This window comes from Camelus ferus, chromosome 10 (genome assembly GCF_009834535.1).
Source record: "Camelus ferus isolate YT-003-E chromosome 10, BCGSAC_Cfer_1.0, whole genome shotgun sequence".
Taxonomy (NCBI): Eukaryota; Metazoa; Chordata; class Mammalia; order Artiodactyla; family Camelidae; genus Camelus; species Camelus ferus.
Genome location: NC_045705.1, coordinates 56947401 through 56969404, shown reverse-complemented (window position 1 = coordinate 56969404; position 22004 = coordinate 56947401). Strand labels below are relative to the sequence as shown.

General features: G+C 41.2%; 1 protein-coding gene across 4 annotated transcripts in view; it reads left to right on the top strand.

The window, feature by feature from the left end:
* The window catches only part of STIM1 (stromal interaction molecule 1), a 170238-nt gene that overhangs the window by 57358 nt on the left and 90876 nt on the right, over positions 1-22004 (top strand). Inside the window, exon 1 of one of the 4 annotated variants that reach the window (XM_032489240.1) lies at positions 880-983. The exons of the other annotated variants lie outside the window; for them this stretch is intronic. Within the exon in view, the coding sequence (XP_032345131.1) occupies positions 935-983 (49 nt within the window). The 5' untranslated portion in view covers positions 880-934. Of the gene's footprint in view, positions 1-879; positions 984-22004 lie in introns of those variants that run through there. 4 annotated transcript variants of the gene reach the window in all.

Genomic DNA, 22004 nt, shown 5'->3' with positions numbered 1-22004 from the left:
ACATAGAGATCAGGTGATGGGGATAAGGCCTTGTCCATGTTGGTTTACTTATTAAGCAATCATTTATAGCTGGTGGATTGTATCATATGCTGTGCTGGGGTCTGAGGACACATGAAACAATCAGACATGGTCCCTATCTGCCCTGGAGAAGCTCAGGAGCAGTGGTGTTACTCCTAGGTAACCAGGGTAATAAGGTTACCCTAGGTCTTGGATTCAATCTTCTGGGTCCCATGTGACAAGACTTAACACCTTAAGAGACACTGCCTGCCCTTGAGTGTTTGGCCTAGCTGTCAAGCAGAGAGGACATGGATCTCAGCTGGAAACGTGCAGTATTTGCTTTCATCCCTGGCTTTGCACTTGGCCAATCCTTGGTTGATAAAGTTCACCTACAGACTTGAGGATAATGGAGGTCCAGGAATTGGCTTTTACTCCAGTGGGAGCAGAGAGGATGGCTGGGAAGGAGGTGCTGAGGTTTTTAGAACTCTATGTCCTTGGTGTCTCATAGTTGTTATTTAGATTAATTGTAAGGTCTCAGACCCATCTGTTGTCTTGAATGCACTTGATGTTAGTATTTTATCTTTGTTTTTCTGAGTTTTGGCACTGCTTATAGACCAAAGTCGAAGTGGCTGGCTGCTTTGGACTGTGCATTGCCTAACTCCAGGGTGTGCTGTTCGTATAGACTGTGTTGTGACTGGGGCCACTCCTCCCTAATTGTGCAACAGTGCATCGTTGTGGCTCTGGTTAAAGGGAAGTTATTTAAACACTGACTGTGTGCCTCAAGCTAGTAGTTTATATTCTGTACTTTATTTGATAATCCCAGTATGCCTTGAGGTAAATACTATTATTATTCTCATTTACAGACGAGAAGACTAGAAGGTTCAGTGAAGCTGATGAGTGGTGGCTTGGGATTAGAGCTCGAGTCTGACCGAAGTCCATGCTTCTCTCTACTCCCAGCTGTTTCCCAGTGTGGTCACAGACTTCAGGTCTTGGGTGTAATCTTGTTTCCATGGCTTCCTTGTCTACTTTGACTTGTCTACCTGGCTGCTTCTTTGTTAGTAACTTAAGGATTCTCAGCATGGCTGAGGCTCAGGAATGTGTCCTGCTTAGGAGATACTCTAGAGTCTTTTCTTTTTTTTTTAATCTAAAATTTATTTTTGTGTTTAGCATAAGGCAGCAATATAAACTGTAGCTAAAGTCATTTTAAAGGATAAGTCAGCTCTGGATTTGTTGAGCTGCCTTACTCCAGCTCCTACAGCATTCTCATTCTCCCACAGTAGGACGGAAGCTGGAGATGGCTCACTAGAGATGTTTGGGTGAAAAAGACACTGTATCTGGGCTTGGGTGATGGGATGAGATTCCTTCAGCCTTTCTCAGTTGCATGGATGCTAGGGTTGGTTGGATCTCCGTAAACTAGTATCTAATGTCCCTTTTCTAGGTGCTTGTGGTTCTTGTTTCTCTTTTTTAGGAGATGACCTGCCTTTTCATCTGAGGATTCTGGAGCTACTGACCTTCGAGTGGGGAGGGTATTTCCTTTCCAGAGTTATCAGGAGGGTGTGTGGTGTGGGAGAGGGCTGTGTAAGGCAGAGCCTGGGGAAAGGCAGGAGAGGAGGTGGAGTATATATTTGCTGCCTCACCTGCTTTTCAGTACTCTTTCTTACCTTCCTTTCTCTTGGTGTCTTTGCAGTCCTGTTTGAGAAGTGGGGTCTAAATAACACAAGGCCTCTGCAGTCACCTAGCTTGTGTTCCAACTCTGCCAGACTGCTTGCAGGTCCTGAAGTATGATAGGCTATTTCATATCTCACATCTTCACACATGCTGTTCTCTCTGCCCTTCTCATCCCTAGAGAAGAGGGAAAATGTCCTTTTCCCTCTTCTCTACCCCATGAATACCTCCTCATCCTTTCAAGACCTGGTTTAGATGTCACCTTTTCAGCAATACTGCCTTTGATCTCTTCTCTCTGTGGAGGTAAGCACAGCTACTTTGTGCCTCTACAGCACTCTGTGAAGTTTTCTGTTGTACCATGATTACTCTCTTAACTGTTTCCCTGTCCACATCTTGAGCCCCTTAAGAGCAAGAGACTGAGTCAGTTTCATCTCTCTTTAGGACCTGAGGGAGGCTAGAGTGCAAGAATTGTCAAACTGAACTTCACTGAACTAGCAGTAGATGGTTGTACAACCGTCTTGTGTACCTCCATAAATGAAAAAAAAATTCTCTTGCATAATTCACTGTACTGTGTATCTTTCAGGTCCCATAGTCCTTCAGACATGCATTGCAGTAGCTGACTTCCAAAGAGAACAGTGTCGTGCTCCACAGATGTCATCTTTGCCTGCTTTGCCTTACCTTGCCCTTCACCTCACAGTGCTCTTCTGGGCCTGATCCAGGGAATGAATTGGGAGGAAATGCCAGAAATGAGCCACTTTTGGCATCCTGAATCCTTCATTCTCTGGCTTGGCCCTGTGGGGCAGTATAAGGTGAGAAAATGGAAGTGAACCCGTTCCCTGTAATAGCAGCTGAAAGGGATCTCCTCCAGATCATGACTGTTGCTGCAGCAGCTATAGCAAGTGAGGCACTCCCCTAATTGCATTCTGGATCTAAGACAATCGGTTCTTCTTCTAAATTAACTCACTTGGCTCACCCTGGGGTTTCTCACAGGGCTGAGAGCCTGAAACAAGTCCTATTACACTTATTTTTCTACCATCATCAGGCCACAGACTGTGAGATTGTTTGTTCTTAGCCCTTCATTTTATAGGGGAGGAAACTGAGGTTCACAATGGTCATGGGACTAGCTCACGATCATGTGACTAGTAAGTGTCAGCTGAGGCTAGACACTGGTTGTCCGTCTCCCTGCAGAGTGCTCTCTTCATTATACTTCGTTGCCTCTCATATCAGTTTCCTCTTTCTATTTGTAATTCCTGTAGATTGTGAATTTGGTGAGGGTGAGGAAGCCAGGAAACTTAATATCTTTTCCTTCTGTCACTCCCTAGCTCTTGCATAGGCTGGGCAAAGAAGATATTCAGGGAAGACTTGGTGAAGGACTGAATAAAAACCTAGTTGGCCCAGGAAGACATCATGGGTTGAGCCAGAAAAAGACTAAAGAAAGCAGATCCCTCCCAATTTCACTGGAATATCTTTGGTTTTGATGATGAATCCTGTGGTTTGGCTTTCCTAGTGTTAAACGCAACCTTGGCTGAAGCATGGAAGAGGTGTGGTTTGTAACACTGGTGAAAGCCAGGTCTGTAATGAAACTCCTGGGAAAATACCACATCTCAGCTAGCTGAGGATGCTTTCGGTTTTCAGACCCCTCCCTTGCTCCCCAGCACAATCACAGGACACAGAGATTGTGAGCAGCATTGCAAAACTCCATTACAAATCGGTAACATTTCTTTAGTGCTTACTATGATTTCTGGAACTATTTTAGGTATTTTAAAATTCTTTTCATCCTCACAATCCTCCATGAGTAGTTACTATATTATTTTTACCTTTCAAATTGATTTTATTAAGATATAATTTACATAGAGTAAAATGTACATTTTAAGTGTTCAGTTTGTGTTTTGACAAATATATATATACTCTGTAACCTCTCCCCTGCAATCCAGGTATAGGACATTTCCATCAATGGGTACTATTATTATCCTCATTCTGCAGAGGGGAAAACTGAGGTAGAGAGGGGTTAAGTGTTTTTTTCAAGGTCTCATGACTAGTAAGTGATAGAACCAGGATTTGAACCCAGCTTGTCTAACTCCAGAGCCCATGTAACTACTGTGCTATCCTGCCTGCCATTTCTTCTTTTGTGGTCCCGTCATGACCCATCTTGCCCTGGTGGACAAGTGCATTAAGGAATAAAATGTCATAGGCTGAAAGTCTAAGCACTAAAGGGATCTTGGGGAGCAAGAAGTCCTGAGGTAGGCGGTGGGGAGGGATGGAACAGCTATCAGTACTCCTAGAATCCTAGGACCACAGCAGGCAGAGCTACTTGCCTCATGCCTAGTCTTTGCCTCTCCAGGCCTGTGAAGAACGGGGTGGACTAGGGAATCTCCTTACAGGGAATAACATTGTGTCTGAAAAAGAGACTGGCTCCTAGGCTTACATTATGAGGTATAGAAATATTGCTGATAAGAAGACACAGTACTCTCATATGCTCTGAGACTGCTCTCTGTGGTAGGCTGCACTAGTTCAGGGCTAGGCACTATAAGGGCAATGTGGACAGGCAAGAGTACATGTAAAGGAGGCAGAATGGAGAGTGGCCTTGAAGTCTAGTCCTCTGAAGAGGGGTTGAAGGAGCCAGGTTTGGAGGTCCTGAAGACAAAATAATCATTGTCTTGATAGCCTTGAGAGGCTGTTCTTTGAAAGAGATCAACTTGTGTTTCTGTGTGGCTTCAGAAGTCATGATTAGAAGCCCATGGGTAGGCCAGTGTAGCATATTTTGGAAAAATTAAAGTTCAATGGATATGACATACCTCATCAACTTGTCATTGGTTTGCAGTATGAATAAGGTTAGATGTTTTCAATATTAAGATTAATCTCTTGAATGAGTACGAAATTATCAGGAAATGTAGTATGTTTCTCTTGGGGCCTTTTCTTTTCCCTCTTTCTTTCTGGTGTATTCAGGAACTCTGAGGGGTCAGGCTTAGTTCCAAATAGAGGACTAGAGAATCATATGGGTCTGGTTTTTTGCCCCATATTTTAGCTTCTGTTGATCACATAGTGTGGCTTTTATTTATTTAATTATTTATCCTTTTTTTTTTTTTAAATGCCTTTATTGTGGTACACAGTGTGGCTTTAAAAAACATATGTCTCAGTGGGGAGGGTACGTGCCTACCATTCACGAGTTCCTGGGTTCAATCCCCAGTACCTCTATTAAAATAAATAAGTAAAAACCTAATTGCCTCTTCCCAAAAAAGAGTTAAAAAAAAAGAATAAAAAATAAAAACAGACATCTCACAGTATGCTGTTTCCTTATTTACTGTAGCCATGAGGACTTGGTTCTGCATAAGTTACAGTGGTTCTTTGAGGGAGGATGATAGTGCTCCATCAGTGTCACACTTGGCCTAGGCCCCACTGTGCTTGACCTCTCCAAGTGAGTGCTCTTAAGTTTATGTGTGTGTGTATGTGTGTGTGTGTATGCCCATCCATGGGAGAAGGGACCTCCTCCAATCTCTAGTTGGCTGCGTCTAGAAGTATTTCTAGATTTAGCTACATTTCAGTTCCAGAACAAAGTCTTCTTCCATGATTATTTTGGTTATAGTATTGAGCTTGGAACACCCATTCAGACTTTCTCTTTCCTAAGTGTGAGCGCTTACTGTAGGCTCTTACTGTCCCTTACTATCTTTAACTTGACTTAAAATCTGTCAGAGAAATTCTAATAATATTGAACCTCAAAAAAAAGTGGTCAAGGTTTCAGTCTTTGGTCTGGGAGGGCTTTGGACTCTGTGCATATTTGTATTCATTTTCCCAGTTTTGCATACCAAGGGGTATTAGGAACAGTCTTTGCCAAGTCACAAAATATCATGGTGTATCCTTTTCCCCAAGGATAATGTGTGCCCACTTGCTTTATATTTATATAGTTAAAAGGTGGGTAAAAAGACCTGCAAGAATAAGGGTCTGCTGAGGATGACTTGATGTTTCCATGACAGAGGGGCTGAGAACTTTCAAAATAGCAGTTTTTCTCTAACTAAAGTAATTCAAATTGTTGTTTAATCTTGTTACCTGTTAATAAACAAGGAAGATTTTTCAAACTATTATAACTCCCTGCCATTTGGAGTGGACAACCCAGAAATACAATTGCTTTAACATTACAACTATTAAACAGAGACTAGCTGCCTAGGGCCTCTGTGAAGAAATGCTGAATTTCTTAATAAGACCACCATTCAGAATGAGTAAGGTTAACATTAGAAGATGTGAGAAGGGCCAACTGGACCATGTCATCCAAACCTGGATTTTGAAACCCTTTCCTCCATGGAGGGACTCTTACTCAATATCTGCACTATTAACATACTAGCTTCAGCCAGGTATTGCTTTTCTTTTATGTTTGGGTCCAAGTTGGGCATAGGAACTTTTCGTATTTTCATGTAACTGAATCCTACACAGAATGTTTAGTTCAGAATTTTCTGAAGACTCAGAGATAGCAATAAGAAAATAAATATAGTTATGGAAACTAGATAATCTGGCTTATAAAATGTTGCTTGATATCTGAGGCTCTCAGAAAATATACACATAGGCAGTGCCATCATGGTTATCTAGTGATGAGCTGGAAGAAAGATGAGAAATGGGTGGGGGTTAGGATGAGTTTCATCCAAAAGGCCCATCTAACTCTGAGATTCTGAGTCTTCTAGGCCTTTCTGCCCTGAAGATTCTAGAACTGACTTTGTACAGTGATTCCTGGAAATCTTACAGGCCCAGCAGAGAGTCAGGAAAGTGGGTGACTGTGACACAGTTGAGGTTACCACTGATCTCATTTCCCATTTCTCCCCACCGCGGTTCTCCCCTTAGGCCAGAGAAGTGCATATGTAATAGAGCCTCTTATATTATGTGTGCTTTACCACAATTAAAAAAATACAACCTGAGATTTCAAAATGTAGAATAGATAAACAAGATTATACTGTATAGCACAGGGAAATATATACAAGATCTTAAGGTAGCTCACAGTGGAGAAAAATGTGACAATGAATACATGTATGCTCATGTATAACTGAAAAATTGTGCTCTACACTGGAATTTGACACCACATTGTAAAATGACTATAACTCAATAAAAAATGTTAAAAAAATACAATCTTATACTTTGTCCCTGATGATGATCTGTCCTTTTCTCATTTGACCCTCTCGACACCTTATGAAATGGACAAGAAAGTACTTATTAAGCTCTTTTTAGAGGTGAAGGAGTTGAGATCCAGAGAAGTTAAGTAACTTTCTTGTCTAGATTACACACTAAATTGACTGGTATTACTTTCAATAAATATTGTTGACTAAATGAGTGAACCAGAACTGGAGTCTACATTCTCTGTTTCCTTGGCCAGTATTTTGCTACCATAGTCTAAGCCCTCTAGAGGCTTTCTGTGAGTGACTTTAGGATTGGCTGGTTTTTGCTAGCCTTTCCTTTGGGATTCCCTTATTCTATAGTTGAAGTTGTGTGCACTCTTTAGAGAGCATCATCCCAATTGTGTTCCCTACAGAGTGGGAAGGGAAAAAACACTCCACCCACTGTAATTCTTTTTTTGTTACTTGTTTTCTGGGATCTTCATATTATTGCTGACAAGAGTGACTCATAGGCTTCACTATATGATTTTCTTGGTTAAGAGAACCTTTTCCTTAGCTCTAAAAGGGATTAATTAATAGTTATGTATGGTTAAGGCACAGGTGTTTAGCAGCTTTACCCAGAACACATAATTTTCTCTTCTAGCTGAGCCTAGACCTAGTACTTTGGTTTGGTAAAACTCTGTAGTCTCTGTGCTAGGTGCTGTAGGGGAGGCCCTTGGGGTGAGAGGCTCAGAGTTCAGTTGGAGAGATAAAGCACATATATAAATGGGAAAATAATATGATAGTTTTTAATAAAATGCAAAATCAAATAGTATACCTATAAGTATTTAAACATGGGGAATAGGTCATAAGGGGCTTAGAAGGTATAGTGAAAAAAGTGTGTATTTTAGAATTGTGGTCCACTGACAGGTTAACCTTCTGAACTACTTTTTTCTTATCTGTGAAATGGGCATAGTGATAGCAGCCTTACAGGGTTGTGAAGATTAAATGAGGGTAATATGTCTGATGCATGGTAGGCATTAAACTGGTGGTAATTCCCTTCCTCCCCTTTTCTAGGAGCCTTCCTAGAGAAGGTAAGCCTGAAAGGTTGGTTAGGACGGGGAAGGGAAAGATTGGAAGAAGGCTGATGGGAAGAGGGTTATAGGAAGGGTTGGGCCTCATGAGTTTGTCAGTCTGGTGGGAGTGGAGGGTACATGGAAGAAGCAGTGAGAAGTAAAGCTAAGGAGACAGACGTTTGGACTTTATTTACAAGAGATACTATCACGCGAAGTGTTTTTAAGCCCTGTGTACAGGCGTGCATATATGTGTATAAAAGCCCTTTTTGTACTCTGCAGGTTAGTGTGGTAGCTAAGAGCTTGGACTCTGGAGCCAGACTGTCTCTAAATGCCACAACCTAGTTTACTTCTCTGTGTCTTAGTTTCTTGATCTGAAAAATGGAGATAATAATAATGATACCTTGTAGAGCTACTGTGAGGATGAATGAGATAAGAAATAGAAAGTGCTTAGTACAGTGCCTGACACACAGTGCTACAGCAATGTTAACCGCTATAATTATTGTTACTATTCTTTAAATGAAACAAAACTTTTATAAAATAGTGTATGCCCTTACTTATAAACTCTGATAATTGAAAAAAAAAAAGCTGATCCATTAGCTGAGGGATTAGCATCTGTACTTTGAAGAACTCTGCCATAGGGAATGAAAAGTCATCAATGTGGTGAGCAAGGTGAGGCCTGCAGAAAGTGGTGGTAAACAGGATCTGATCCAGAGGTGCAGGCTGCATTAGAGGGAGGAGGATTGGCAATGGGCTCTTGAGATAGAGTGTGTCCACGTTTAATCATCTAGTGTAATACATTTGCTGCCTTTGGAGACAATTCCTGGTAGGCTTAGGTAGTAGAAGTGTAGGACTTGGGCAGCCTTGTCAAAGAACTTGAGTTCCAGTGAGGGAAATAGAGCAATACCACAGCAAACAGTGCTGCCACAGGAAAGGCATTGCTACATATTTTTTGAGTGAATGAATGTTATCCAGATAAAATAGGGTGATCATTCAGGACTGTAGGAGGCTGGAAGTTCCCCTCAGAAGAGGCAGTATGTGGATTGGACTTAAAGGTAGAGTGGAATTTGGTCATCAGGGGGACTGCATGGAGATGAGAATGGGACAGTGTATGATCAAGTTAGTAGCGAGACTTCAGCCCAGTTTTTCTGTTCCAGAGCAGCACTCCTTAAATAGCCGTTAATATCTAGACTGTGTGTGGCAGTCTCATTACGTGGGCTGCAGGAGTAGCCTTCATTTCCTGAGAAGTGTGGTCTGTGGTGCTCAGGTTGCACACTGCCAGATTCTTTGCAGATTTTTAAGTCCCACAAGGGCCAGGCTGAGCTGGCATTCTGTGGCATTGGGGTGGGGCATGGGAAGGGTCCAGTTACTCCCTTCCATTTGGATAGTGCTTCAGGGAAGGGCCTGAGGACCTGCTCCCCTACACTTCTTTCCAGTGCTGCTTGTGCTATGTGCCTAGGCTGGGCCTAGCCGGAACATGGGTTTGGTGATGGGTGGGTAGGGTGTCAGGGACTACTGGATTTGGGGCTTCCACTGAATGGACTGTGGTTTGGTATGAGCTGTTTCCTTTGCTCTGTTTGTGCAGCGTCAGAAGACTTTTATTTTCATCTTTGGCCTGCTTAAAGTTAAACCACTAAAGGTTGCATTTGAACTGAACCATTTCTCATTTTGCCTGGCTTTAAGTTTAAAGTCTTAAGACCATTAATGGTGGTATCCACCAGCAGAGCTCTTTGTCAGATAAGGTGGCTCTGGCTGCTGTGGGAGGCTGGGTGCAAGGCAGGAAGCAGAAGTGTGTGAAGGCAAGATAAAGAAGTCTCTTGTAGAGTCTCAGGCTTGTGCTCAGAGCATTAGGTCTGTTTGAGTGCAGAGTAGAGCTTGGTCCACTACAGACTTTGATGGACTTTACCTGGAGCAGATGTCTCAGAGGGATAGTAGAATTTTTGAAACAACCAGGCCTACAGCATATTTCTCTTATCCCAAGGCAACTCTTCTGCTAGGAATTTAGGACTCTTTAGTCTGCCGTTAGAGACCTCTCCAGCCCTGTCTGTGCAGGCTCAGCATTCTAGCATCCAGGTGTTCTATATTCTCTAAGGCCATGCCAATGGCCAAGCCAGTCTTCTCTGGGAAGCCTTTCCCTAACCCTTAAAGGAGAATTAGTCATCTTGCTCCCACAGAACTTGGTATATCCCTTGATTGTAGCTCTTTCCTTATATCTTGATTAGCTGCCTTCTCCATTAAAAGGTAAGGTTTTTTTGTCTTAGTTTTTCTGCTAAAGCTATTGATTGTATTTTAATTAAAAAAAAGATTATTTACTGCCCAACATAGCTTTTCCCCAAAGAGCCATGGGCCAATTCAGGGTTCTAAAAAACATTTTCTGGAATAGATGAAAAAATATACCAAAGAAGAAACCCAACATTCCTTCATTCTTCCTCCCCATGTATCTCCTACAGTCATATTACTGAGACTTGAAGAAAACAAATTATCACTTGTATATATTAAATTCACATAAACAATAGAAGCAAATTAATTTGTCAAAAAATGGCTTCATCTACAACAGTGAAACAAAAAATGAAATTTAAGCTTTTTGAAGGCAGATGTTCTTTTGCGCGCGCGCGTGTGTGTGTGTGTGTGTGTGTGTGTGTGTTTCTAGCACCTAAGTTGTATACAGGATAAACATCAATAGTGAAGAAATGAATGAATGATTTAATGGTAGGTTTTTAGTACTTTTCCTTATTAGAAGCTCAAGACCCTAACTGAGTTGATTTGGTGGGTGGACCTCAGGCTGGGGCTCAATTCGATGTCTTCTGTGTAGATTTATACTGTATAACACAGGAAACTATATTCAATATTTTGTAGTAACTTATGATGAAAAAGAATATGAAAATGAGTATATGTATGTTCATGTGTGAGTGAAGCATTATGCTGTACACCAGAAATTGACACAACATTGTAAACTGACTATACATCAATAAAAAATATATATACAAAAAGATTAAAAGAAGAATCATTTGAAATGTTCTCCCCTCTTAGGGTGTTTCTCCATGGCCTTTCCTTTTTCAGCATTCCTCTTTTCTTTAATTGGCATTTAAAGATCTGTATGCTGAGGATGAGCTGGCAAGGGGAATGTTTCCCTGAGGACATGGTGTCTAATGGCAGCCAAGGCTTTGTGGTGAATTAACTCACTGATTGAATCACTGACTTTGAGGCATCAAGGGAGGGAGCATGGGATATGTAAGTGGAGTTTAAGAACTCTGTTGCATGCATGGTGAGGGGTGGAGTGGGGGAGAAGTTGAGAGTGACTGTAAGATGAAAAGAGAATGGTCAGAGAAATCTATACAGTTTAAAATGTTTCCTCAATACCATGTTTTGGATTTTCCTTTTAGTGATCTAGAGTCAGAGTAGTTTAGTAGAAAGATCATAAGTCAAGAGACTTGACTTTTCTTCTTCCTCCAGTTCTTGTCTAGGACAAACCACTGCTGCTCTGTTGGTCTCATTTTTCTCATTTGTCAAGTGGGAATTGGGAAGATCTGCCCTGCCTGACTCCCTTGACTGTAAAGAGGATTGGTGAGATGTTAAATGAGAAAGCTCTGCAGAGCAGAGGTAATGGTGCCCTGACCAGAGCAGGAGAAGAGTGTGATTCTGGTCACCATCCCATCTTTTCTCACCAGAGTCTTCTTGTCTCTGGAGGAATCAGCTATTGTAGCCCAGTCCCTGGTGCTCAGGTTCCTCTGAACTTTCTGTTCTTTCCAGCCTCTAGATAGTGTTACTCTGTGTGTGTGTGTGTGTGTGTGTGTGTGTGTGTGTGTGTGTGTGTGTGTGTGTGTGTGTCTTTTAACTTTTTATTTTAAAATAATTTTAAACTTACAGAAACATTGAAAGAGTGGAACAAAATCTCCCATATAGCCTTCACTCAGTTTGCCAGTGGCTAACAGTTTGCCACATTGGCTTCGTCATTCTTTTTTTTTTTTTTTTTAATTGAAGTATACTAGGTAGTGTCACTCTTCATTACAGCTGTCCCAACAAAGTCCTCCACTGCTTCTGACCTCCATCTGTCAGAGCTCTCGACAGGCTGTCTTGCCATTGTCTGTTTGGAAGTAGCTTTTAAGAGTATAGACTCCGGAGTCAAGCTGCCTGGGTTTAAATCTTTACTTTTACAACTTACTGGCTGTGTGCTCTTGAGAAAGTTACTTAATCTCTCTGTGCCTTAGTTTCCTATCTGTACAGAAGAATAGTAGTAACTGTCTCACAGAGTTATTGCGAGAATTAAATGCAGTAGTACACATGGAAAGTTTAGACTCGTACCTGGCATATAGTAAGCATTCAAAATATATTATAGTAATTATTACTTAACTCTCTAACCCATGATTGGGACTCCTTTAGGTCAGGGGCCATATCTCTGGCCCTGTTCCACTGGGTTAGAATAGCAGGCACTTGCTAAGAATTTTTTGAATAAGAGTTCAACTTTGAATACTGGATTTGCCATAAGCAGTACTAACTTTACCACGGTAATCAAGAGACTTGTCTCCTCTAAGCCCTAGTTTCCACTTCTGCTAAATGGCAATCATAATCCTTGTCTTGCAGGGCTGATGTGTGGACTGAATGTAGATGAATTGCCAAGCCTTGTGTGAATGTAGCTCCCCTCCATACCTGTCAGCTGTGTGACACGTGGGGCCTAAGAATCTGCTAAGTATTATAGTACCCCCATCGTGGCCTGCTGAACCCAGGGTTGCTTCTGGGGCGATGTTTGCTGGATATTTGGGCCTAGGATGGAAGAAGGAAGCAGTACCTTGGGATTTCCCTTAGCATTTCTGGTCTTTTCTTTCTGCCTGTCCTCCTTGTTCTTCTTTGGATTCTAAGTGTCTAGAATAGCCAGAATATTTTTCTGCCTCTTAATTTTCCAAAGTGTCTTAAGCAACCAGAGAACTTTTGTTTTGGCTCCTTTAAACTTGCTCTGTTTGGTCCTTGTCATTCTTCATTAGCTGTTAGTATATTCTGCTTATTTTCAGTTTCCTGACCTGTTATATTTTTTCCAAAGCCAAAACAGCATCCAAATCACCTGAAGTAAATCACTTTATCTGGTTCACTCTAACCAATGGGAAGCACACTGGCCTGTGAAGTGGAAGACCTGAGTTCCAGTGCTGGCTCTGTCACAGTCTTGCTGTGTGCCCTTGGGCAAGGCTTTTCTCTCTCTGGGTCTCAGGCACCTCATCATTAAAATTAAGGATTTGAACCACATAAGTAATTTCTAAGGGTCCTTATATTCTGAGTGTGAGTTTCAACAAGTCATTTTTCTTTTTTGGGAAGGGGGGTTCTTAGCTTTCTCATTTGTAAAACTAAGTGGGTTGGCCTGAATAATTTATAGTCAATTCTAGGCCTCAGTCTTTTTCTTTTTTACTGCCTTGTATTGTTTTCTGGAACATTTCTGTGACAGTTAACAGCTGTGGACAGGAAACCCTTGAACACTTCTAACTTGGCAAAGGTTGCTGCTCCCTCTGAACCTCATCCCAGCCCATTTCCTGTGTTTACAGTGTTTGGGTTTTTCACTTAGTGACAGGCCTGACAGGTCATACTCCAGTTCTGTCTCTAAGGCCTGGTGCAAGGTAGACCAAAATGAGCACCAATATAGGAGCTAGGAGACAAGGTTTCAGTCTCCACTCAGCTGTGTGACCTTAGGCAAATGACCTCTTCTCTCAGGGTTCAATGTCCTCATTTGTCAAACCAGAGAATTTAACTACTGAGTCTTTCTGGCTCTGATATTATAGGATATGAATATTTGCCTCCCTTTTATTCCTCCGAAAGGGCCCTTTGTTTAGCCTGTTTCTATCACATACTCCACCCTGGAAGGGACCCAGGGGAGCTCCCTTTGCAATTCCTATGTGGAACAAAATAAGAGGAAGAGAGGAAATCAGACAGCTCTCTCAGGCCCAAATTGGAAGCAAAGAGGAGTTGATGTGGGGGGCTGGTTTGACCGAATTGCCTAACAAATCAGCTATATGGTTGGTGACCAGGCAGACACCAGGTTGCATTTAATCTTATCAGGACTGAAGGTAGACAGTAGCCCAGTTCCAACTCTACTTTTATCATTTATGTGACTTGAGTAAGTCACTTAGTGTATCTGGGCCTCATTTCCCTCCTCTTATATTGGGGATAATAGAGGTACCAACTTCGCAGGGTTCTAAAAGAGACACCATATATAGAAGTCTCAGCATAATTCTTGTCATGTTGATCCTCCCTTTCCCTTAGACAGTTACAGTGTACTTAATTCTGTACTAGCAAAGATAGCAGGAGGACACTCAAGTCCCACTCCAGAGGAGCTAACAGGCCAGCTGGGGACAGAATTCAATAATGATTAGAAGAAACTTTATGAGGTGGTGCCTGGACCAGACTGGGCCCAGTGCTCTGACCTCAGAAGGGGAGACTCATAGGGCCTGGAGTGGCTCGAGAAGGTTTCCTGGTGGAGACAGGCTTTCCCCTGGCCTGGAAGGGCCAGCAAGTCTTAAACATGAGGAGCTGGGGAAAGAATTAATTCCAGGTACCCGTCTACCCTTTGTCAAGCTCTGGCACTTTGTATAGATCAGTTTCACTCCATCTCTCCTTCTCCCTTCAGCTAGGCAGTTATTATCCAAGGGATATATTTTAAAATTTTTAAGAGAAAAAAAATTAAGGCAAGGAGAAAACAAAACATTTATTCACAACAAACTAGTTTTACTTTAATCAGTGGGCTAGGTAGTTTGCTTGCATAATCTTAAATACTTTAGAAAATTGTTATTTTACCACGTATTACAGATGAAGAAACTGCCTCAAAAGGTTAAGCAACTTTTTCAGCTCAATATTAACAAATTAAAATGACAAATCAAAGGGCTTCTTCATAAAAATTTAGTACAGCCAAAGCCAGTTTAGAAGATACGTATAATTTAGCAGTTCTCAGTTCTCAGTGCATATCCACCCAAGTTTTCAGTAATCTGTAATAGTCAGTCTTTTTATGCTTATCTTTTAGAGATGGCTATCTGGCTATCTTATATCCTGGCTTCTGCCTTGTACATCTTGCTCTTAATAGTAATTCCCAATTGTCCAGATCCTCAGTTCTACCACTGGCTTAAATTCTGCCTCCTTAGCTTAACCTTAGATCTCTTAATTCTTTTCCCAAATATTAATCAAGCATCTACTATATATCAGACTAGAGATGGATGCAGATACCAGTTCCTGCTTGGATCTTTTAGTGTAGCAGTTAGATGGACAATTAGGACAAAAACAACTTGGTAGTAATTGAACTGTTACTGTGTGCCATGCTCTATTTGAAGTACTTCAGATGTGTTAACTCGTTTGATTTGCACAACTCTATGAGGTAGGTACATACGATTTTCTCCTTATTTTAAGATAATGAAATGGGGCATGGAGAGGGTAAATAGTTGGTATGAGTGTGGCAGAGGGAAGCACAGGGACTATGAGAGCACAGAAGAGGGGCTCCTAATCTAACCCTAGGAGATTCAGTGTTGAGAAGACTTCTTAGAGGAATTAGAAAAACCCTGAGTAGAATCGAAACTTGAGTAGGAATTAGTCAGGTGTAGAATGGTGCAAGGATATCGCAGGCAGGAGGAACATCATGTACAAAACTGCAAAGTGAATCTTGCATATTTATGGAATTGAAAGTAGTTTAGTGTGATGGGAGCATGGGATGTGTGTTAGAGGCATGGGATAAAGCTAGAGAACTCATTACAGACCACCTCTTGAAAAGCCTTGTATACTTTACTTTATATTCATTATACTGGACAGTGGTTTCCAATCTTGGGGATTTTAAGCCCCACAAAGGGGCCTTGAAGGGTGTCTCATGAATCCATATTATTTCCTCAATCATTTTTCAGTTGGTGGATACCAAAAATGTAGCTATTATTGTATAGAGCTTTTTTGAATTACTCATTGGAAGAAGTTAGGAATCACTGTTGTAGGAATTTGGGGACCCCAGCGAAGGATTTTGTTTAAATTGACATTTTTATTGAGATAATTATAGATTTACCTGTGGTTTTAAGAAATAATACAGAGAGATCAACCAGAAGCTTTGCACATTTTCTCACACAGCAACATTTTGAAAAACTGCCATATAACAGCACAACCAGAATATTGACATTGACATAATTCACTGATCTTGTTCAGATATCCTCAGTTTTACTTGTATGTATGTGTGCGTGTGCACCAAATTCTGTTCCAACACCATAGGATCGTTCATGTTGCCCTTCTATAATCACACCCTTTCCTCCCATCTCTTTTTCTGGCCCTAATTCCTGTCCCCTCCATTTTTAATGTTCTGTCCTTTCAAAAATGTTATATAAATAGAATCATGGAGTTTGTAACCTTTTGGAATTGCCTTTTTTTTTGCTCAGCATAATTCCCTGGGAATTCACCCAAGTAGTTCTGTGTATTATTACTTCATTCCTTTTTATTGCTGAGTAGTATGTAAATACTAGAGTGTAACCATTCTCCTACTGGAGGACATATAGACTGATTCTAGTTTTTGGCTATTACATGTAAAAGCTTCTATGAACATTTGTGTACAGATTTTTAGTGAACCTGTAAAGGACTTTATTCAGGGCAGTGGTCTAGTAGATTTGAATTTAAAAAAAAATTCTACTGACTGATTTGGTAGAGGATGAGTTTGAGAAAAACTAGAGCAGAGACAGGGCGAACTGTGAGGAAGCTGTTGTAATAATCCAGGCAAGGCACATTGAAACCTGAACTCAGTTCTCTGTGAGCTGGAATAAGCTTTGCCATAGAAGCCTTTCCTCAGAAATCATATCAGCCTTGTGCAGATGAAGGAGCAGGGTTGGAAGCCTGGACTGTAAGGAGGCTCAGGCACACTTCCTTCTGGGTAGTCAGGGGACTTGCTCTGCTACCATAGCTGAGAACTGCATCAGATAAGGAAGGGCTGTGAACCTACTTCTTAGAATGATCATCCTGACTGCCAACCAGGTTTTTCAGTAGCTGTTCTTGGTTATTGTCTCTCAAGAAAATAAGAAGAGGGGCCAGTTAGTTTCCTTGTGTTGAGTGGAGGCTTATATGGGGGCAGAAAGCTGATGAGAAGCTTTCTCCTAGTCGTGGTCTCTTTTGGAGCCTAGGAATGTGTTCTCTGGTAAGCCAGCCAGCAATGGGCCTGGGAGGCTTGAGGATGACCTCTTGTTGCTATGGAAACTGGAATCCACATTGTTTTTACCCCATGCAGTGGTGTGCCTGGCTCCTCAGTGTTTATATATTCAAGGCATTTATCACCGTGCTCTTGGGGCTGCTGGGATAAGCACTGATTGTTGGGAGCCAGCCCCACTTCTGAACTCAGAGGATTTAAATTCAGGGTCAACTAATGAGTTGGACATTTCCCTTGGGCACTGTGCAAAGTCCCTATCTGAGCAGGTCCTTGGGTGCTCACCCTAGCACTTTTAGAAAACTCTTCCTTGCAGAAAGCTGTTTTGAGTTGTTTGTAATTATATTTTTGGCCACCTCAGACCCTGACAAGTACTGGCCAGGACACAAGAATGTTTGGGTCAGGCGCTGGATCAGAGAATTTGGGGTGGCTTTTGAACAAGCATGTGTTGATTGAATTTCTTTGAGGCTGTCACACTTCTTGGCACCTTTAGAATGTAAAGACCTATGGTGTGTGGGACCCCAGAGCTGAGAAAGTGAATCTTCCCAATCTGTACACAACTTTCAGTTGTCACTAGACCAGGTACTGTGTTGTCCAGTCCTAGGCCAGACACAAGGGACAATGGAAAAATCAGACTCTTTCTGCTGCAGTTGGGAAGATTAGACTCACAGATAAAGCAAAGAATAGAGAACTAACAAATGAATGACTGAGATTTTTAAAGGGCTCTCCTATTTTTCAAAGGACATGACTAATTTTTTAGATAAGAAAATTAATCCTTGGACTGGTCAGGGTATAAGAAAGTTGGGTTCAAAGACCCATGTCTACTTCTGCAATTCAGTATATATTTTCATAATTGGGAGGTAGGGATGGAGGGGACCGTGGAGACCAGAGAAGTGTGTCTTTACTTCTCTGTATTCCCACTACCGTTAGCTAGTTTGGTGTTCAGCAAATAGCTGTTTGAAAAATCATAAATAAGTGTTAAAATGGCAGCATGTGAACACTGAACTCGGGGTCAGACACTTCTGATTCAGTCAGAAAGGTTATAGGTTTAAAAGGGCAAGCAAATAAGCTATGAAGTAGATGGGCAAAAGTCCGAAGCCCTGCAGGAGACCCAGGAGTAGGCATGGGGAGTCAGAACAGTGTTAAGGTCCCTGCACTGGAAGCCCAAGTTATTGAAGTTGTGGCCTGCTTCTTGGGGACTAACTTTAGGGATTAGCTATCTTCTTCTGGAAAGAAGCTTCTTATGAGATCAAAATATAAAGAAACAAATACTGAGGGAGGAAAGATGGTAGAAATGGGGCACAAGAGGGATTGGTTGAGTGCCCCCAACCCTGCCAAGGAAAGAGGCCTGAAGATTTCTTCATCTCTTTTAGCAGGTGATTAGGTTTGATGTGCTTAAACAGAATCATATTCTTTTGCTCTTTTTGCTCCTCCCAGTAGAGTGTACCAGGGACTCGTATTCCTTCTCTTGTGTCTTTTAAAATTTGTTTCTAAGTCCTAATGAAGAAGAAGCCTTTAGCTAGTGCTGGACATTGAAGAAGTTAAGGCAAAACCAGAAAGTTACTTTACCCTGCTTGGGGAGTGGCACAAGCTCAGTTAGGACTTCTGTGTTTGCCCTTAATAGACAAAAAGAGCCTGATTGAACCCATTCTCTCCCCACTCTCTCCATCTGTTGGCCTTGGAGAGTAAGAGTTAGTAGTTCTAAGGAGCCTTCTTAGACAGGCTCATCTGTATCTCCCAACTATAGTCTTGTTATAAGACCTGGCATAAGAAGTTGGCGAGGTTTCTAATCTGATTCTGACACTACTTTGCTGTCCAACCTAGGGCAAAACAACCCTATTTCATGGCCTCAGTTTCCTTTTTCAGTTGTAAAATGAGCAGTGACCTGTGATACCCTTCAAAGTCCCTCCAACTCTACCACTTAGAGTCTGAGTATGATGAGTTTGAGGGATCCTAACATCCATTACTCCCATTCTACTCCCATTCTAGGAGCTTTTACAAGATTGTTAAAAAGAACCCTTTGACCCTGGCTCCTTTAATAAATCAAACTGTGTAAGATGCTGTGCTCCTTGTTCTTGGGCTTGCTTTGCTTGGATAGCCTTCCCTTCTGCCGACCTTGTCTTCTAACTATTGTTCAGCTTATGCCATCTATGGCTGCTCTTACCATTTTCTACTTTGTGTCTGTAACTCATGTAATGTGCTCATTCTAGTTCTTTTTGTGGGCAGGGACTGTATTTGTTCGTCTCTCAATTTGCTCCTTCATGCAACAAGTTCTTCTGGGCGTTCATTTGTTTATTCAGCAAATGGTTACTGAAGTCCAGCTGTTGTGCTAGGCACTTTGCTAGGTGCTAGGTGTTGGCTGGAAGTTAGGATTCAGCCATAAAGAAGATAGCCTGATTCCTGCTGCTCTGGAACTTATAGTTTAGTGGAGAATACATGTTAGGCAAAGTATCACACAAATGATTACAATTGTGAAAAGTGTTATAAATGAAAAATATAGAGTACTTTGGAGAATGTGTAATGTGGGCCTAAACCAGTTTGAGAAAGAGGATGAGTCATAGAATATCCTTTAAAGAAAATGTATTCAAACTGAAACTAACAGTATGAGTCAGAGTTTGCCGGTTAAGAAAGAATGAAGAGCCTTTCATGTAAAGGAATTCTAGGTGATTCTCAACCTGGGCTGCACATTAGCATCACCACTTGTATAATAGAATATATGAAGCAACCGGACTAGTGATTCATATTGATGCATACTGGTGGTAGTATAAAGTGATACAACTACTTTGGATAACAGTTTGGCAGTTACTTAAAAAGTTAAACATACCCCTGCTATATAACTCAGTAGTTCCACCCCTAGTAGAACTCAAGAAAAAGAACCAACTCATTTTCACTCAAGAAAAATGAAAACACTTGTCAGCATGAAGACTTATACACAAATGTTCATAGCACTTTATTTGTAACAGCCAAAAACTGGTTAATGAATATTGTGGTATATCCATTCAATGAGCTACTATTCGGTAATAAATTGGAGCAAACAACTGATTCATGTGACAACATGGTTGACTCTCAAATCATGCTGAACAAAAGAAGCCAGACACAAAAGAGTACAGTGTGATGATTACACTTACTTGAGGTTCTAGAATAGGCAAAACTAATTTCTAATGATAGAAATCAGATCAGTGGTTGCACAGGGAGGGGGTTGAAGGGCCAAATAGGAACATTTTGTGGTGATGGAAGTGTTCTACATCTCAATTTGGGTGGTGGTTATATAAGTGTGTGTTTGTCAAACACATTGAACTGTACACCTAAAATGCGAGCATTGTACTGTGTGCAACTATACCCTAAATATACCCATGTTCCATTTTTATAAATGACAAAAAAGGCAAAACTTATCTATGGTAATAAAAGTCAGAATAGTGGTTACCACTGTGGAGGAGGGGGGTTTGTGGTGGTAGTATTGATTGGAAAGGGGCAAGGGGAGGGAGCCTTCCTGGAGTAGTGGGAATATTCTATATCTTGATTTGGGTGGTAGTTACCAATATATGTATGTAAAAATTAATTGATCTTTATGTTTATTTATGTACTTTACTGTATATGTATTATTTCTCAATTAAAGGAAAAACAAAAAGTCTCTCCCAAAACCCAAATGCATACCTAAGTCCTATCCATAGAGATACTGATTTACTTGGTCTGGGATGGGGCCTGGGCGTCGGCAGTTTAAGAGCTCCGTAGGTGATTCTAATATGCAGCCAGAGCTGAGAACCACTGTGCTGTGAGGACAGGGGGGAAGAAACTTGACATGTCAAAGAGGGACCACACAAAGCAGGGGAATTTGCTGGACATGAGACCAGAAAGGTGGCAGGTGGCAGATCATTTTGGGCCTGGCAGGCCACAGTAAGAAATTTGAGGTTTATCTTAAGAATAATGAGAAGATTTTGAAGGGTGTTAAGCAGGGAGATGAGTTGGACAGTTATGTAGCTGGTATGCACTAGCACTGCCTATAGCCCACATCCCTACTGATTGCTCATTAAGTATTTAGACCACTTCCCCCGAGAGTGACATGCTACATGGAGAATGAGATTTGGAATAGTTGAGGAGTCTTGAACTAGGATTGATGATGGATTAAATGTGGGGAGTTGGGGAGAGTGAGATGTTAAGGTTTCTGACACAACTGGTGAAGTAAGAAGAATGGGGGAAAGATAATGAGTTTAGATTTAGACATTATGAGTTGAGATGCCTATTAGATATCTATGTGGAGACGTTTGGTAGGTAGTTGGATTTTGTGGGTTCTGTAGGTCAAAAGGGAAACTTGAACCAGAAACATCATTTTGTTTTTTGGGAGTTGGTAAATAGCTAGTGATTTCTATAAATGGTAATTTAAGCTATGAAGAGAGGTAAGATTACTTTAGGAGAGAGTGTAGTATGAAAAGAGAAGAGAGCTTAGGACTGAGCCTGAATTCTTTAAAACTCCAACATTAAAAAGTCAGGTAGAGAGGAGGCATCTGCTTTGCACAGTAGGGAGATTTATTCACTCATTCAACAAATCAATATGAATACCTACTATGTGCCAGGCACTGTATGAGTCTCTGGGGATACTGCAGTGAATAAAAAAGTCTCTGCTTGTGAACCATACTTCTGTTGGAGGGAGATAGACAATAAACAAATGAATGAACAAATATATCATGTGTGAGGTGGTAGAAGGCGCTATGAAAAAAATGAAAAAGACATGAGCTCTGCCCTCAGATATCCTCAAATAACTGCAGTTGTAGGCTGACTGTGGTAAGACCATAAGGTGTACAAAGTCAGAAATGCCGGTGGAACTTGGAGGTATATCTCATTGTGTTGCATATTGGAGTTTTTATACGTAGTTGATGCTCTTGATTGTTTTTTCCACTGATGACTTTCTTTAATTATATTTCATATAAATTTAAAAAGTTGTTACTGGAGTGTTCAGATCAGAGGTGAGAGTGAGACTATTCACATTATAATCAATCTATAATATTTTTAAAAGCAGACTAATGAGAATTGAAAAAACCTCTACTGACCATACGTATATCATAGGCTGTG